The sequence below is a fragment of the Ricinus communis genome, chromosome 6 (assembly GCF_019578655.1).
Source record: "Ricinus communis isolate WT05 ecotype wild-type chromosome 6, ASM1957865v1, whole genome shotgun sequence".
NCBI classification, from domain to species: Eukaryota; Viridiplantae; Streptophyta; class Magnoliopsida; order Malpighiales; family Euphorbiaceae; genus Ricinus; species Ricinus communis.
The window spans coordinates 28,832,902-28,850,433 of record NC_063261.1 but is presented as its reverse complement, the minus strand read 5'-3'; the positions used below and the strand labels follow the sequence as shown (position 1 = coordinate 28,850,433).

Sequence of the window (17,532 nt, the reverse complement as noted above, 5' to 3'; positions counted from 1 at the left end):
ACTAAATATATGTATAAAATTGGATTATCTCTTCATGTTTAAAAATTTTATGATATTTCATTTTAAAACATATTGTCATCTATTTATGATTTGTTGATGAGAATGTTTTTTTTTTTTAATTTGTTGCGATTATGTTAATTTTGGTGCTGCTATTATTTAGCTTTTCAATTGGATGGTCTGGAGAAGAAAATATGCGTTCTTTTAGTGCTGAGTAAAATAGTTAATTTATTATACTGTAAGTGTATTTTTATTAAAATTTTAGAGTTGTTAGTATAAAAGATGGTGGATTCAGTTTTAGGTATTTCTGTGGAATTTCCTAAATGGAAGACTCGTATAGTCAAATCGGACCATTTCGGGCCCATGGACTACAACAAGCCAGCCCACATTTTGAACAGCTCTATTCCAGAAGAAGAGAAAGCTTAAGAACTGAATGGCATGAAACGTATGGTTGTTGAACCCTAAAGTCGAACTACAAGTGACGCAGCGAGCTATCGGAGAACGGAAAAGAAAGTAATCTTTCTTTAATTTACCTTCTGTTTTTTTTATTTCAATTGCATCCGGCAACTCGATCTTCCCCTATACCCTGGTAATTCCATGCTCCTCTATGTGTGTTGTGTGTGTGTAAATATATATATATATATAATATTATGTTTATCTATTATTGTTCGCCTCGTGTTAGTATGATGAAAGGTTACAATTTTGATGATATTTATGCCACAAGAGAGCATTTCTCATTGATCTAACTTTGAAATTCCATTCTTTTTGGATTTTGTTGTGATATTCTGTTTATGGTTTGTATTGATCTTTATCTCGTATTATATACTTTTGTTATGGCTTGTCGGAGTCCATTACATGATTGGTTAGCTGTTTTCTTTTCTTAATATGATTCTGGTTTTTCTTCTTTTGTTTTGTAATGGGAGCTTTATTTTATATACACACACACACAGACACACACACGAACTATATTGTATTTCTATTCACCGTCTTCACATTTCCTTCACATAACCTTTATGGTTTAACTTTATTTTTGACAATAATTGATTGAACCTAGTGTTTATTTCCACCACATGTCATCTTGTAGGCAGGAGGGTCTAGAGATTGAGAGGAGCATTATGCAGGGAGGAGTTTCAACTTTTGCACGTAGCTCCTTTTCTGAAGTTTGAAGAAACAGAGAATTTGTACCATTGAAAATGTGGTAGCTGTCTGTGTTGATTTTATTGGGGTGTTTGCTCTTAACGGATCTTGGAAAAGGAATAAAGATAATAGGAAGAGGAAGAAGCAACAGAAGGTGGAGTGAGGAAGATGGAATGCAATAAAGATGAGGCTGCAAAGGCAAAACAGATTTCTGAGAAGAAATTTTTGGCCAAGGACCTTGCTGGAGCAAAGAGATTTGCTTTGAAGGCCCAAAATTTGTATCCTGGTCTTGAGGGCGTGCAACATTTGGTATCAACACTTGATGTATACATATCAGCAGAGAACAAGATAAATGGGGAATCAGATTGGTATGGGATCCTTGGTACAGATCCACAAGCTGATGATGAGACAGTGCGAAAACAGTATAGGAAGCTTGCTCTGATGCTTCACCCTGACAAAAACAAGTCTATAGGAGCTGATGGAGCATTTAAGCTTATTTCTGAGGCATGGAGCTTATTATCTGATAAGACTAAGAGAGTAGCATATGACCAGAAAAGGAAAAATGTTAAAGCATCTCAAAAGGTTTCAAATCCTGCCGGGGGCTCATCAGCAGCACCAGAGTCCAGCGGTTTTTCTAATTTCACCAGATCGAGTACGAAGACACAAAAGAGTACTCAGACGCATAAGAGTACTCCTCGAAGTAGTCATTCCTCAGCTACATTCGCTTCGCATAAGTCGAAGCCCAGTACCTTTTGGACTGTATGTCATCGATGCAAGATGCAATATGAGTATCTTAGAGTTTATCTTAATCATAATCTCCTATGTCCTAATTGCCATGAGCCATTTTTAGCTGTTGAAACAGCCCCCCCTCCTTCAAGTGGTTCCAAGTCTTCTACCACCTGGAATTTTTCTCAGCAGCGACAGAATTCAAATCATCAACCTTCCAGTAAAAATACATCAAATTCTGGTAGTAACACTATGGCCCCTCCAAATGCTGGACCAGGAGGGTTCAGCGGATCAGATTCATGCAATCAGACCAACTTCCAATGGGGTCCATTCTCCAGAGCAGGTGGTGCCTCATCTGTTGCACAAGCTGCAAGTGTGGTTCAGCAGGCATATGAAAAAGTGAAAAGAGAGCGTGAGGAAGCCCAGGCAGCCACAAAAAGAGAGGAGGCCCTTAAGCGAAAAAATCATGCGCCCAAAAGACCGGGTAATGTATCCACTGGTGGCTACTCGAATTCTGCTAAGAGAAGGAGAAGCAATGAAGATGTTGGTCTGAGCAACTGTGGAAGCCATGTTTCAAATCAAGTGGGTGTAGGGGAAGAAGCTAGAAAATATGATTTATCTGGAACCAAGAAGGGTAATGCAACAGTTAGAGTCAATGGAATCACCCAGCCGTATGGCACAGGGGATGATTCCCAGTTTGGAATGCAAACCATTCTGATGGAAAAGGCTAGGAGAGAAATTCGTCATAAATTAATTGATTTTAACTCAAGTAAATCTGTTGTTAAAAATGGGACAAGCAATGCAAGAGAAAATAATCGAGAAGTATTTCAGACAGAACCTGACACGTGTGATCAAAATAAGTCTGCCAAGCCACTGAGTACAGAGAATGGTAAGTGTTCTTCTGGTACTTCTGGTGCAAGAGAAGGTGGAGAAACTCTGGAACCGATGTCGATAGATGTCCCAGATCCTGATTTTCATAATTTTGACAAGGATCGAATTGAGAAGTGTTTTGGAGAAAACCAGGTATGGGCTGCATATGATATTGATGATGGGATGCCCCGATATTATGCCATGGTCCATAAAATAATCTCTTTGAATCCGTTTAAGATGAAGATCAGCTGGCTTAATTCAAAGACTAACAACGAGATAGGCCCGCTAAACTGGGTTGGTTCTGGATTCTCAAAGACTTGTGGTGAATTCAGAGTTGGCAGATATGAGATTTATAAGTCACTCAATTCTTTTTCACACAAGATAAAGTGGACAAAAGGCACTCGTGGGGTGATTCAGATATACCCGAAGAAAGGAGATGTTTGGGCTCTGTATCGGAATTGGACTCCTGACTGGAATGAGTTGACAGAAGATGAGGTAATACACAAGTATGACATGGTGGAAGTGCTTGAAGATTACAGTGATCAGCAAGGTGTAACTGTGGCTCCATTAGTAAAGGTTGCTGGTTTCAAGACTGTGTTCCATCAGCATTTGGACCCTGGAGAAATCAGGTCTATTCCAAAGGAAGAGATATTTCGGTTTTCTCATCAAGTTCCCTCATACTTGCTTACAGGTCAAGAAGGTCCAAATGCTCCAAAAGGTTGTCGGGAGCTGGATCCAGCAGCTACTCCATTGGAACTTCTTCAAGTAATAATAGACGTCAAGGATGAAGAGATTTTAGATAATGAAGAAAAATTAAAGGAAGAAAGAAGATAGCAAATGATGTTTAAACAATTTGTGGTAGTAGGGACAAATCTGTAAGAGCCGTGGAGGACATAAGGGAAATTGTAAAGATAGTGAAGTAGGAATTATAGACGATATATCGCTGAATATAAGTGGAACAGGCAGTAGAAAAGGTGGTTAGTAAGAATTATACATTATATGTCAAAACTTATTGATTTTATTTAAGTGGAACGTTGAGGCTGCAATTTTACTTTATTTCAAGTGGGCTGGATCTCATAAGCCATGGTAATTTCATCTTTATTTTTCTTAGTTATACCTTTTAAACATCAACTCTTTGTTCTCAATTTATGTTGCCGTTCACTGTTTTGGTAGCATTCACATTTTTCTTTATTATTTCAATAATATCTATGATTATGCTTTGGCGCTCATCACAGGACCAGAAAATGTTAACAATCATTAAATAGATCTCATCTTCAAAATGTCATTCTGTTTTGGTCTGATTTTGCTGGGAACTCTCTTAATAGTGTGTTGATATCATAGTACCCATTGGTTATAGTTAAACATTCACTTCTAATCTATTGACCTATGAGTTGATTTAATGAAAAGTTTTCTAGCATCATTTGCGTCAAAACAAGCTTACTTTTAAGTCGGCATCGTTTGTTTTGTCAATGCTGTTTTGGTTCTTTAGTCTTCATGCATGTTATCTTACTTTTTATGAACAGTGAATGTTCTGTTGGTCTTTACAACTAAAGATCTTTGTTTACAGTTTCTGTAAAAGTTGGATCGCAAATTAGACTGCATTATTCTTCATTATGTGATGACTAAGCTTTTTATTGTGATCAAAATCACCTGCTCAGGCTGCCATAGTCAGAATCTAGTTATCATTTAACACATTATACCTGTCTAGAAAATGACAACTAATTTTCTTTTGTGCATTCAAGCTATTGTTTCTTGTTGAGTAAAAGGTTGAAAATTGTTGTCCTCAGTTACATGAACTTTTGGTTGAATTTTCTACTAATCTAGTTTGGTTAAAGTTTTTAATTGTAACTTTTTAGTTTTTATTCCTTGACTGAATGAATCTCCTTTTATGTTTGCTGATCATGGTTAGTGTGTTTTCTAATTCTGTTCCAGATAATTGGGACAACCAGTGGAGGTATGATGGTGTACACTGATTTTGAGAGATGGTAGCTGCCCGCCTGATATCTCTTTCCCCATTAACCTGTAGCAGATATGAGAATGCTTTTTTGTACTGGAACAAAAGTTATTATTGTTCTGAAGAACTCACTTGCTCTAATAATAATCATCTGTTCCAGTGACTGATTGTACATTTTGCTTTTGCGTGTTCATGCATGGTTGTATTTCTAGCGGACACTTTGAAAATGGCTTCTATATCCTTGCTTGGTGGAGATTATCTTTGGCTTAAATTCTGCTGAACTTTTTATCATGACATCCTAATCATGTTGGAGCAGGGGATGTCATCAGGTCGATATGATGTTCATCGAATTGAGCTCTTTGAATAGACAAATAGTTGGATAAGTTGAGCTCTGAGTTCTATAATATTTAACTTATCAGGCTTACAAATCTAATCGAGCTTTAATTATTTAATCAAATTGAGGCTCTTTCATTCTAGCTATTTGAGTAGCTTAAACTTGATTATATGAAATGTAATAAACTGAGTTTGAGTTAAAAAACAGGAAAGCGGATGGAGTTTAAAATTTATTTTTTAATAAACTGTTGATTTTAAGCTTCCAGTATTTCGACTCTTAACTTGACAAGATTATACTTCAACGAGATTACACTCTTGTATATGGGACCTATCCTCTTGTTGCTCATATCTGTCTAATTGTATTTTTTGAAAAAAAATATCTTTTTCTATTGTAGTTTTCTGGTCTTTTTCTTTATTTTTTTTTTTTTGTTTCCTTCAACGAAAAAAGAAAAAGACGAAAGTGAAGGCGGGCTTTTGTAACAAATAGCCATTTAATTTTTTAAATTTTTTAAAGATTTTTTTATAAATTTTGCTTACTAATAACTCCATCCTCACAATATTTTTAAATCTTTTCTTATAATTCTAACTTCACTTACTTATTAATTTATTGTTTTAATTCCACTCATTTGAATATTAAATTATTTTAATCTCACTCATTTTAAATATTAAATTAACTCTATTGTTTATTTAATTTAATCATCTTAATCCATTAAGAATTTAAATTAGTCTATTATTATTATTATTATTAATATTGTTATGCTCTTTCAAATTATTTTTATATTTATTATTATTTTTATTTTTAATAGAGGTATTATACTTGATAAATTTTATAATATTTTTATATCATTGTCATGCATAACATCTCAAGGTTTATTTTTTTTAATTTACTTTTTTATTTTAACTTTTTAAATGGTGTAAGAATGTAAATTGTATTTATATTATCTATATAAATTTTATAATAAGATAATAAGAAAATTTAAGAATTTTGCACTTCATATATAAAGATATATTAAATATATACCAACTAGATACTATATATATATATATATATATATATATATATTTATACATTTTATTGTATATTAAAAAAAATTAACACATAATTGACATATATGTAAAATAAATCATTATATACAAATGTATACCAAATATATTAAAATGTATACACAAATTTATAAAATGTATACCATTAATTGTAATTTTTGTTTTTATTTTTTTAAAGATATAAATGTAGTAAGTATGTATATAAGGGACATATATTAAAACTAGTATTACTCATCACGTGCGTTACACTTGTAAATTATTATTATAAAAATTATCATATAAATTATTTAATAAATTAATGTATAATATAATACTAAATAGTAAATAATCATACTGCTGAAGTGTTATAATAATAATACTAATAATAATAATAATAATAATAATAATAATAATAATAACACATGAGTTAATATGTCAATAAATAAGATTGAGATTATCATATACATTTTTTATAATTTTTTACCTTCAATTTTTGTAAAAATTTGTATTAAATTATTTGATTTATATCATAGACATAATGTGATATATAATAATTCATCAATTTCTTATACATTTAAGATCGTATATAAAATTATTATAGAATTATAATTAAATTACATTAATTCTATTATGATTAAAAAATTAATTGTTTGTTTCCTAATGTATTAGAATAATAACTACAATATAATTTAATAACATAAGTATATGGTTGTTACTAATTCAATTTGTATATTTAAAATATATAGTAATAACTTACGAATTACTTTTTTTATCTGCAATAAGAATGTATGTCCTTTTTTTTTTTCATCCTATAATTATCGTAAATGAAGAATTAAATTGGATAACCATAACTAAAATATCTAAAAATATATATATATAAAGATAAGAGTATAATTATTATAGCCTTTATTATCTCAGAAATTCTGTACTTTAAAGTTTTTACAATAATGTCAAAAACTGTTGAGTTTTTCTAATTTAATAACATAATAAGACATTTCTATCAATTGTTGCCTTCCGCTCAAATTAGACGTTGAAAATGATGATGTAGCAACTTTCTGGCGAGTTTTTTTTTTATATATAATAAAATTAGTCAGCAAATGAAGATGTTGAGTCAGCTAAAGTTGAAAATAAAGCCGTTTTTTAATTTTAACCCTAAAATCTAAAACCACATTGTTTCACTGTAATTAGGGATTTGGCTAACCTAATAACAGGCAAGAAAGGGTTATTTTCTCCATACTGTTTTCTTTAACCTAAATTTTGCTATGAACATAGACTATATTTTGTTGTATGAATATGAAGCATTTGTTTATTGAGCACTCTTGCCAAAAAAGGAAGCAAAAAGAGAAAGGAATCCATTGATTTTGGAAGACAGTGTTGTTATGGTCCCATTGGAATAGGAGTTGTTGTCAAGCGTTGTTTGTTGTTGGAAGAAAAAATGACAAGGACTCATACAAGCACATTACTTATCAACAGACTTATTAAATAACTTTTTTAAGTTTAGGGTTTCTTTAAGGCAAGTATAATTGAAACTGAAGATATAGATAATATACCAGTTGAAGCCAATGATATAGATGATGATTTAAATGAGGATGATTTCAGCTCCAAAGATGAAGAACATATGGAAGCACAGAAGAATCTGAGATAGGCAAGGAAGCACAAGTTTTGTGATGAGTTTGAAGCAACATCTGCATGGAAGAAGCCAATAAAAAATAGTAAGAAAAAGGAGAATAGAGCCAATAAAAAAGCACCAGCTAAGGCTAATGATTAATTGTAGTATATCGAGAGTGAGTATAACATTGAATACCGATCATCAGATGAATCAGTTATGATGCAAGTAAGCAGTAATGGGTATGACCTCAGCCCACACAAGAAAAGAAAGGCAAAACCAAAGGTCTATGCTCCAAATTATGATCATGAAATGTTTGATCTACATGTTGGTTTAAGATTCAAGGATGCAAATGAGTGCAAGGTAGCTCTATAAAGATGGGCAATACTTAATGGTTACGACATTAAGTGGTAAAAAATTGAAGGTGGTAGGTTAGGTGCAGTTTGTGATAAAGGTTGTATATGGGAGTTTTATGGAAATAATGCAATATGAAGATGCCTTTGCTGTGAAGACTTATTATGGTGAGCATACATGTTTCAAGGAAGATCACAATAGGTAGTGTAATTCATAATGGCTATCATTAGAGTGTTGGAAAACTTTAGGATGAATCCTAATTATAGTGTTAAGGATAATGCAAACTAATGTGAAACTGACTTTAGGATTGAAAGTGTCCTTGCTTACTTGTTATAGGGAAAAGTGGAAAGCCTTAAATAAGTTGAGGGGCTCGTTTAAGGATCATTATGCAAAGATTAAGTCTTATCAAGCTGAGCGTAGAAGAGTTGACAAGGAAGGTAAGTTTGAGCTAAAAATAGAGTTGGATGGTAAGGGGAAAATTATTTTTTAAAGGTTTTATGCAGAGTTTAGTGCTTTAAAAAGAGGGTTTATTTCGAGTTGCAAGAGTATGCTCGGATTCGATGCATGTTTCTTGAAAATAGTCCTTGGTGGTGCATTGGTTGCAGCTGTAGCGAAAGATGCTAACAACAAAATGTATCCAGTAACTTATGCTATAGTGGAAAGGGAAAATGAAGCTACATGGACTCGGTTCCTAGAGATATAATTCGAAGAATTGAGCATCATTGATGGATATGGGTGGTCATTCATTAGTGACCAATAAAAGGTCATGTTACTTCTTAAATATGTAATATATATCTAACTTAATACATGTCAAGTCTAATGCAATGATTCACTTATTTTATGCAGGTTTTGTTTAATGCTCTTGTGAAGTTGGCTCTTAATGTTGAGCATAGGAATTATGCTCGTTACATCTACGCCAACTGGAAGAAGATTTACAATGGTTCAAAATATAAAAAACTATTTTGGGACACTGCAAAAAGTAAGTTAAGTCTCAATATCACTCCTGCCTAAAAAACTTAAAGGATGAGTGTGTGGAAACTTATAAGTTGTTCATTGCTAAAAATCCCACTGTGTTTTATGGGTCATTAATAGGTACTTAACATCTGCGAGACCTTTAACAAATATATTATTAACTCTAGAACTAAATCTTTAATTGACATGTTAGAGGATATAAGGTCACATCTCATGGTAAGAAGCATGACACTGTTAAGGAGATAGGAAAATGCAGTGATGTCATTCGTCTTAGAATTAAGAGTAAATAAAAAAAAAAAATATTGCACCCCTAAACCAACTGTAGTAGAGAGATATCAATTTGCTTATTTTTTTTTATGAAGGTTGTGTTATTGATTTGAAGAATAAAAGTTGTAGTTGTCAAGCATGGGAATTATCAAGACTGCCATGCTGTCATGCATGTGCATGCATTCAATTCTACAGGAAAGATGTTGTTAACTTTATAGATGAGTACTATAGCATATAGACCTGGTTGACAGCACATCAATGTGCTATACAACCAATTAATAGAGAGAAACAATGGCCACAAGTAAATGAACCCCTAGTGCTACCATCTATGTTTGTGAAACAGCTAGGTCGACTTAGGCAAAATAGGAGAAAAGGCCTTATTGAAGAAAAGAAAAATTCACATAAGTTATCAAGGGCTAGATCTCAAATAAAGTGTCAAGCCTGTTTGCAATATGGCTATAATATGACTTGTAAAGTGAAAGGAACAAGTCAGAGTTTATAGAACAACACTGAAAATACATAGCCAAAGGTAAATAACACTGGCACTTCTGTGTTATTGATAAGCGCTATCCACACATGGCAAAGTGCACCAATCATATCAAGTAATATAATAATGAATAAGAGTATTGTTCCACTATGGACCTAATTGTGAGTACTTCCTTCAATCATGCACTAATGTTCAACAATCAAAATGTTATTTGGGTGTAATTAAATTTAGAAGTAAAACAATCTTGAAAGTAAAGACTAAAACAATTGGTAAACTTATCAAGGATAAAGCCTATTTAGATAGTGAATCCCCCTAATAAATTAAGTATTTCAAGAAATAAATAGCAATTAATTCAAATCAAGAGTCGAGTTGGCATTCCAAAAAATTAGGCTTAAACCTTTCTTAAGTGATTAAACCCCTAATTCCTAATAAGATGAGAGAAATCTCTTCTGAAACCTACTCACTTAGGTCATGTATTAAAATTAAGGAACTATTTAATCAAAGGATCTTGTAGATTTATCTTTAATATCCTAATCAATTTTCAATCCCTAAGATGTGATTAATTTATATAGAGTTATCTCTAATTAGTTTATAAAAATAAATTTCAATTAATATGTCGATTATCAATTGAAATAGATAATTAAGCAACCAAAGGGATAAAAAAATTCATAGAAAAGATTAATCGTATTATCTTTGAATCAATCCATATAAAACAAATTAGGGTTCATCAAAATCCAAATAGTAAGAAAATTAGTTTTTAGACATTACAGTAAAGAAGTAAAGATTAGAGGAAGAAGATCTCAAACTAGTCATGAAAGAGTAGAAATGAAAATCTTCAATCTTCAATCTTCAATCTTGAAAAGCAATGAAGGAAATGATATTCTTTCTTGAGAAATATCAAGCAAACCCTAAAAATGAAAGGAAAAATGAAGTCTCTAAGTGTTTCTCTTTAGAAATGAAAATATGATGAAACTCCCTTAAAACAACCCTAAAAGTTCCTTTAAATAGTTCATTTTTATGATTGACACGGGAACCACACAGGCACCACACGGTCGTGCAATATCCTTAGCTTTTCATAGCTTGAATATGTGTCTCTGTCTGTTCTTTACTTTGCGACTTATTTTAGGGCATTTTCAAAATCAAATTACATTGTTCACCAAAGTTGTAGCTCTTGAAGAGTAGTTCATTTTTAGGATTTTGAATCACCTCAATCAGACATCTGTAGCTCAATATAAGGCTCAAACACTGAGACTGACCCAAACAGAAACGAACTGCATAAAATCTGACGTCGATCCAAGTTTTCTCATCCTTAGCAACTTAATATAGAGTTGGGTCATTCATAAGAATTTTATCTTAGGAAGTCCTCTACAATGATGAAGACCACTTTTCAATTCTGAATCTGTAAGATTATGAAAAATTGCATTGAAATTTATGCGATCAGATCTGCGTAATGCTGAAATTCGCCTGTCAATCTAACACGGGGAGCACACGGTGTGTGGGCTTCCCGTGTGAACCCTTCATGCAATCTGCCACGGGAAGGCCACATGCCCATGTGGCTTCTCGTGACAAACATAACTTTGGATAAAAATGCCTTTCCTTTGCCCGATTCTCATGCTTTTCGATTCCATTTGACTTATTGACATGTATTATCTTTAAAGTGCCTAAAAGAACTGAAAATTAAGCTTGAACAAACAAATTAAACTCAACTAAAAGTAAAATTAATATAAAATAAAGCTCAAAAGTAAGTGACTTTAGCACTTATCAGTTATATTGTGTTACAAGTATCATTTGTATACCTAATGCTATTTTTGACTATTTTGCAGCCCAAACGTGGCAGACCAAAAAAGGAAGGAAATATTGAAACTTCAAACAAAGGGAAGCAACCAATCTCAACTTCTAGAAAAGCTTAGCCTAGGCTCTGAAAACTAGGAAGATAAGTTTGATGAATATGTTGCAAGAGAAATTTAGAGAAAGAGCATAATGTGTGTTTGTGTCTTTTATTGCATGATTAATGGTCATTAAATAATGTCAATACATATTAGTTACCAATTTTAATGTGTTTAAGACAACGGAAGGATTTGGGTAAATATCTTATTTTCAAGAGTAATAAATCCATACTGCATATTTCTTAAATAATTTCAACTTCTGATCTTAATATAATCATTTCCAACTCTAATCTTATATTCATTCGCTCTCAATTTTTGAAACTCAAAAAAACAGTAACTTTCATCATAAGTTTTTTCGTAATTCTCTTTATATCTAAAATTAAAAAAAAAACAGTAATTTTCATCATAAATTTTTTTATAATTTCTTTGATATTTATGAATGCTGACAATAAAAATTATTTTCTTAAATTATTTTAAACAAATATGTTGATAGGTATCTAATATCATAATAAATTCTTTTCTTAAATTATTATGAACAGTTTCTCCGAGTTGGATCTAGTTAGTTCATATTGACATGCTCCTCTTACTACGATTAAATCTAATTAGTTGATATTGACATGCTTTGCTTACTACGATTTGTTGATAAAAAAAACTCAAAAACTCAACTGGTGGTTGATATATCAAAATAAGCTGCTGAATAAAATTGCATCCAAAGGCCAAGAATATGTAATTTCTAAAAACATTTACAACTAATAATTAGTCGCTAATAGTAGTTAGTAGCTAATAAGTGATGGTCAATCGCTAATAACTAATAAATTAAATTGTTGATAATATTTTATTAATTATTGTTATTAATATATAAAGGATTATTAGAATATAACTTATCTTTAAATGTAATTTATTTTATAATATCATTTATAATAATAAAAATTAATAATAATAGTTTTTTAATAATTAAATAAATTATAATTAATTTTATTAACTCAATCATATTTACTGAAAAAGATATATATAAGTTATTTTAAGAATAAAAAATAAAATTTAAATTCCATTAATAATTTTTTTTTAGTTCTAACTGTAATCAATATTCAAAATAATGTTTAGTTATTATGAATTATAGAAAACTAATCTTATAAAACTTAAAATAAGTTTTTAATAGTTTTTAATAAAAATAATATTGTTCAAAAAAATAAATAAATTACCAGCTAAAAAGAGAAAAAGAACTCTAAAAAAAGCTCATTGAAATTAAATACTGATTTTTAACTCTTACCAAAAGGGTTTGTTAAGTGAAAAACAAACTCGAATCAAACCCCATCAAACTGACTCAATACGCAGATTAAATGGATAGCAAGCAAACTCAATAAGGATCGTACAATTAAGCTTGCACAAAATTGGTATTTCTCACTCTTTCCACTCTTTTCAAATGTCACCTTCCCCTAGATATGATAGAAAAAGCACATTTTTATTTCAATTTTTACCTCACTAGTGCAACTTGTATTGAATCGTGAAGCAGCTCAAGAGCTTTTGAGTTTTGACCAAGTAGAACAGACCCAATGATGTTGCGGTCACCAATGCTAGTAAACGGTGTCAATAAGGTCGGTATTGACAGTGGTGCTGGTGCTGGGCAGACCCGTAGAAGAGGATCATATTTATGAGTTTTTGAAGTTGAAACAAATTGAGACTCAGTTTTTGCAATTCCCTGGTTCGAACTGTTTTCTTTCTCCATTGTCTCGAAACATCTTCTCCTCATATAAAGCAGGACTTCCCTGCCTGTCTGCTTCAGCCCTATTGCTTCTCTGTATCCAGACAGAACAAAAGAAAAGCAAAGGTGTAATGCGGTGAAGACAATAGACTAAAAAAGAAAAGCAAGACAACGAATAACTCAAATGTATACCTTGCTCCTCTGTTTTGGAACCATACCCCTACTAGGTAAGGACAAAGATTTGATAGCTTTACTAAGCAAGCTTTATCTTCTGCATGAGTAAAGACAATGTTCCACAGAAAATTCAGAAAGAAAAGAAAAGGAGAAAGGGCTCAAAAGATCTCACTGAAGGTAAGAACTCAAATTACTTTCAATCACACACTTGCACACCTACATACAAGTAGGCAACACACTGGTTTCTTCTTGTAAAACAGCCTCGCAAGTCTATAACTTCAAACAAACAAAAAAGGAGGAAGAGAGAAATAAAGAAGAAAAATTTATATACTTTTTGACATAATTATAGGATCTCATTTAACATTTTCATTGGAATCAAATTTTCCTCCATCTTTTTGTACTAGTCATAGAGCAACCATATTGCCCTGCCACATCCAGAATATTTTCTGACCTGAATCATTTCTAAGCACTATGCTTGACCCAGATTTGGATCTAGGATAGGGCCATGGGGGATACCAGGTGGAAGGCGAGAATAAAGCATGGAAGGAAGAAGTTACTTGATGCAGAAGTAAGCTAGAGTAGATGTAGGAGAAAGATATATGCCATTCAATCCATGAAAGAAGTCCGCTCAAGAAGGCTGTGGTTCTTAAGATACTTGTCATTTTATATAATGAAGCAAATAAGCAATAACTAACACGATAAACTTGTCAGTTAATCAGCATAAATCAATATTTCATAGTCATTTTCATCAGCTATATGGGTGCCTTTAATGAATCGTCATTCTTTTGGGACAATGCCAAACAAGATGATGGTAATGAATAATGATGAAAAAGAAGAAAAAGAAGAAATGGAAAGGGAGGGATAAAACAAACAAAAGAATTGGGGAAGATACAAGCTGTAAGAAAGAAACTTAATTTTAAAGAAGTGACAACAATATTAACCATGCCCTAATAGTAATGAGTCCCAACATTCACAACCTATAAACTGCCATAAGCACACAATACCACACACTAGAATGTCAATTCATAATATCAATCCCACACATATCTCATCTTCCAAGGACTCATCATGATTGCATTGCACTTGCATGAGAAAAAGATGCAACTCATTCGTCAGCTGAGTGCTTGAGCATGAACATGATCAATAACTCAGACATGATATGTTCAGGAAGGGTGTAAATTGCGGGAAAGATGAATGGGGAAGTGGAAAGTACCAATAAAACAAGCATCGCCCTAATATAACATTGAGAACTCAATTTTACTTCAAAATTACTAATGACGAGAGAATTTATAGAGCTACAAATCAGAAATCATAGGAAAAAAAAAGAATTTCTACTGAAATGATCATGCAAACTACAAGCAGAAGTAACACTCCCTGGCAACTTCCACATTTCTGAAATGCTCCCAGATAGTCGATATTCCAAATATTACAATTTCAGTTAGTTCCCAAAATTACAAGAAAACAACTTTCACCCATGTGATAATTACCAATTTAGGAAATTCTTAATTCAGTCGAGAAAGTTCCTTTTTTTACAAACATAAATACTATAGTAACTATATTATTTATGGTAGAGCCAGAAAGGGAATCGAAAAGTATCACTAGGTGACACAACTGTAATTTTAAGGACAGAAATAAATCCTGCAAGATGTTATAAGTTATTCAAGAGTTTCAACCTAAATATGAAGTTTGAATATTAATGTCCATAGGACCAGCACAACTGCTGGAGGTAATAAATAGCAAATTATCCAGGATAAGTATAATTTTCAGTACATGTTCAAAGCACAAGCCCCTTAAAGCATTACAATAGTATCTTAATAGCATATGATAGCCACAAGGGATGGAATTGGAAGCTATGATATCCGCAAGGGATGGAATTGGAAGCTATGTCATATCATGATATTCAAAAACAGAGGCAAGAGAAAACAATGCAAATGGAGGTGCCACTTACATATGTATTAGCATGTTAGATCACGAGCAACTTCCTGATGAACTCTTCCTAGTTCAACCGTCTCCTCCTAGGTGCAGGAGATTCGCCACTATCCAAATCATAGACTATCAAAGAGTCATTTCTTCTTCTAGATGAAGAACTTGATAGGGAGCCCATAGAGTCAATTTCCACAGCATTGTCAATTTGAGACTCTGAGTTTATAACTGCTGCAATGCTTGAGAAAGAATCTCTATCATCCAGTGGCTGGGGCTGCTCCTGATTCCTTCCTATCGGATGGCTTCTTAAAAATGCATCTAACAACCTCTCAGAGGGATTTGAAGAGGATGAAACTGGCGTTTGAGTTGAAGGTCTTTGTGCAAGTGATTGTGATCTTCGAAGTAGCAGTGATCGAAGTCGACGCGCTGGTGCCACCTCAGGATTACTTGCACCATTGTGTGTTAAATGCATTATATCATGAAGTGATACACTTGGATTCTGGTGAACTTGCACTCCCCCAAGTGTCATAATTGTGTTTGGAAAGGAATTATTCCTATCTTCTGTTTCATGAGCGCCATTTGAGTCTTGAATCAGATTCAAATCACGGGTCAAGTTAAATCTGCTTCCAATTCGCCGAATAATCTCCTCCAAAGGGAAAATAAATGGATTCCGGTAAATGACTTGCCTGAAACTTTCAACCCGCCTTGCTTGGGGCCTAAGAGGGATCTGAATATTCAAATCTTCTGGTGTCTTGCGAGCATTACTGCCACGGCCATAAATTGGGGTCACATTCTTAATCGTTATCTCTTCCTTGCATACTGGGCATTCCTTCGAATCCGAATCCACATGTAACAGTTGGTACAGGCATGCCCAACAAAACAAATGACCACAACTAGTGACAACTGGATCTGTAGCCAATTCCAAACAAATGTTACAATCAAAGAAACTTCCACCATTGCCATTTCCTTTCTCAACATCGCCCTTTTTCATCGACACCTTGTCTTCCAAAAATCCACAGTTATTCTCACACTCTTTGTGCAGCTCACTTGTTCTTTCTTGAGCAGCAGCACTACCCTCACCAGGCAATAAGGTGCTTACATTGCCAACGTTTCCTATCACTGGACTCAATTCTACAGAAAGCCCATGTGTGTCATTTGCAATTTGAAATTGTTGGAATCTCCAGCGCTGTAGAGCCCTAATCCTAAAAGCTTCATTGATTCCTTCAATAGGTTCAGAAATAAAGTTATCCAAATTTAGTGGTTCGCTTTGTACTGCTTCTGATCCAACCTCAGGACCAGGACCCAGATTTAGATCAAGGTTCACAATATTAGATGTTTCCTCACCCATCACAAAACTGAATATCCCACAGTAAAACCTCTAAATTTTAGAATTTGACAAAAAAAACCCTCAAATCAAATAAAAGAGTAAAATAGAAACCAACTCATTCTATCACCAATTCAATAAGCCAGACCAAGCCCCTGATATCGTCCCTATAAAGAAACAAAACCCAATTCACAAAAACCCAACTTAATCACACACAAAAAAGATAGATAAAATATAGTAACATCCTTTAACCCAAAATGCGAAACCCAAATCAAAAGAACCTATTAAATCATCACAATAACAAAAAATTCCAGATAAAAAACCTAAGCTTGACCATAAATTGAGACAATAGCCAAGAAAAATATTATCGAATAAACAAGAGTTTCAGGTGGGTAAGATGGTAAATTTGGAATCAAGGGTTTTAAAGCAACAGTCTCTTAGAAAACCAAAAGATAATCTATTACAGCAATTAATAAGCTAAAAGATTAAAAGAGTGGCAATGACAGAGAAGACCTTCATGACCAGCTTCAGACTCGTTGAGACTCAAAACTGGAGCGAGTAAAGTCCGAGTCGACTGGCAATATGATATTATTTACCTCCTGCGTATTAGCAGCAAAGCGCAGTGGGAGAGAGAGAAAGAGGTGGACAGCTGGTTCTTCGAAGACACGTGCTTACAAGAGATATCATAAGCTTCGAAGCTGAAACATGAATGCCATATTATCGTATCATCGTCCATTGCTCCACCAAGGTACTCTACCACTACATAAGAGTCGGACCCTTTTTTCCTTTTTGAGCAA

General features: G+C 33.0%; 2 protein-coding genes across 6 annotated transcripts; one reads left to right on the top strand and one right to left on the bottom strand.

The window, feature by feature from the left end:
• Window positions 1-222: 222 nt before the first annotated feature.
• Window positions 223-4,847, top strand: LOC8260851. 2 transcript variants are annotated; one of them, XM_015721695.3, is made up of 3 exons: window positions 223-510; window positions 1,082-3,816; window positions 4,663-4,847. In XM_015721695.3, exon 2 carries the CDS (start codon window positions 1,303-1,305, stop codon window positions 3,562-3,564), a length of 2,262 nt encoding a protein of 753 aa, XP_015577181.1. In that variant the 5' UTR covers window positions 223-510; window positions 1,082-1,302; the 3' UTR covers window positions 3,565-3,816; window positions 4,663-4,847. The 2 variants fall into 2 exon arrangements, with proteins under 2 accessions (XP_015577181.1, XP_002523041.1); XM_002522995.4 differs by having other exon boundaries at window positions 223-586.
• Window positions 4,848-12,836: 7,989 nt separating this feature from the next.
• Window positions 12,837-17,532, bottom strand: LOC8260850. 4 transcript variants are annotated; one of them, XR_001535474.3, is made up of 4 exons: window positions 17,249-17,532; window positions 15,437-16,902; window positions 13,507-13,585; window positions 12,954-13,408 (listed from the first exon to the last, which is right to left on the bottom strand). XR_001535474.3 is itself a non-coding variant. In XM_015721696.3 (2 exons), exon 1 carries the CDS (start codon window positions 16,757-16,759, stop codon window positions 15,485-15,487), a length of 1,275 nt encoding a protein of 424 aa, XP_015577182.1. In that variant the 5' UTR covers window positions 16,760-17,532; the 3' UTR covers window positions 12,954-13,408; window positions 15,437-15,484. The 4 variants fall into 4 exon arrangements, 1 of the variants encoding a protein (XP_015577182.1); XR_007216372.1 differs by lacking the exons at window positions 15,437-16,902; window positions 17,249-17,532 and adding an exon at window positions 13,683-15,430 and having other exon boundaries at window positions 12,837-13,408; XR_001535470.3 differs by having other exon boundaries at window positions 15,437-17,532.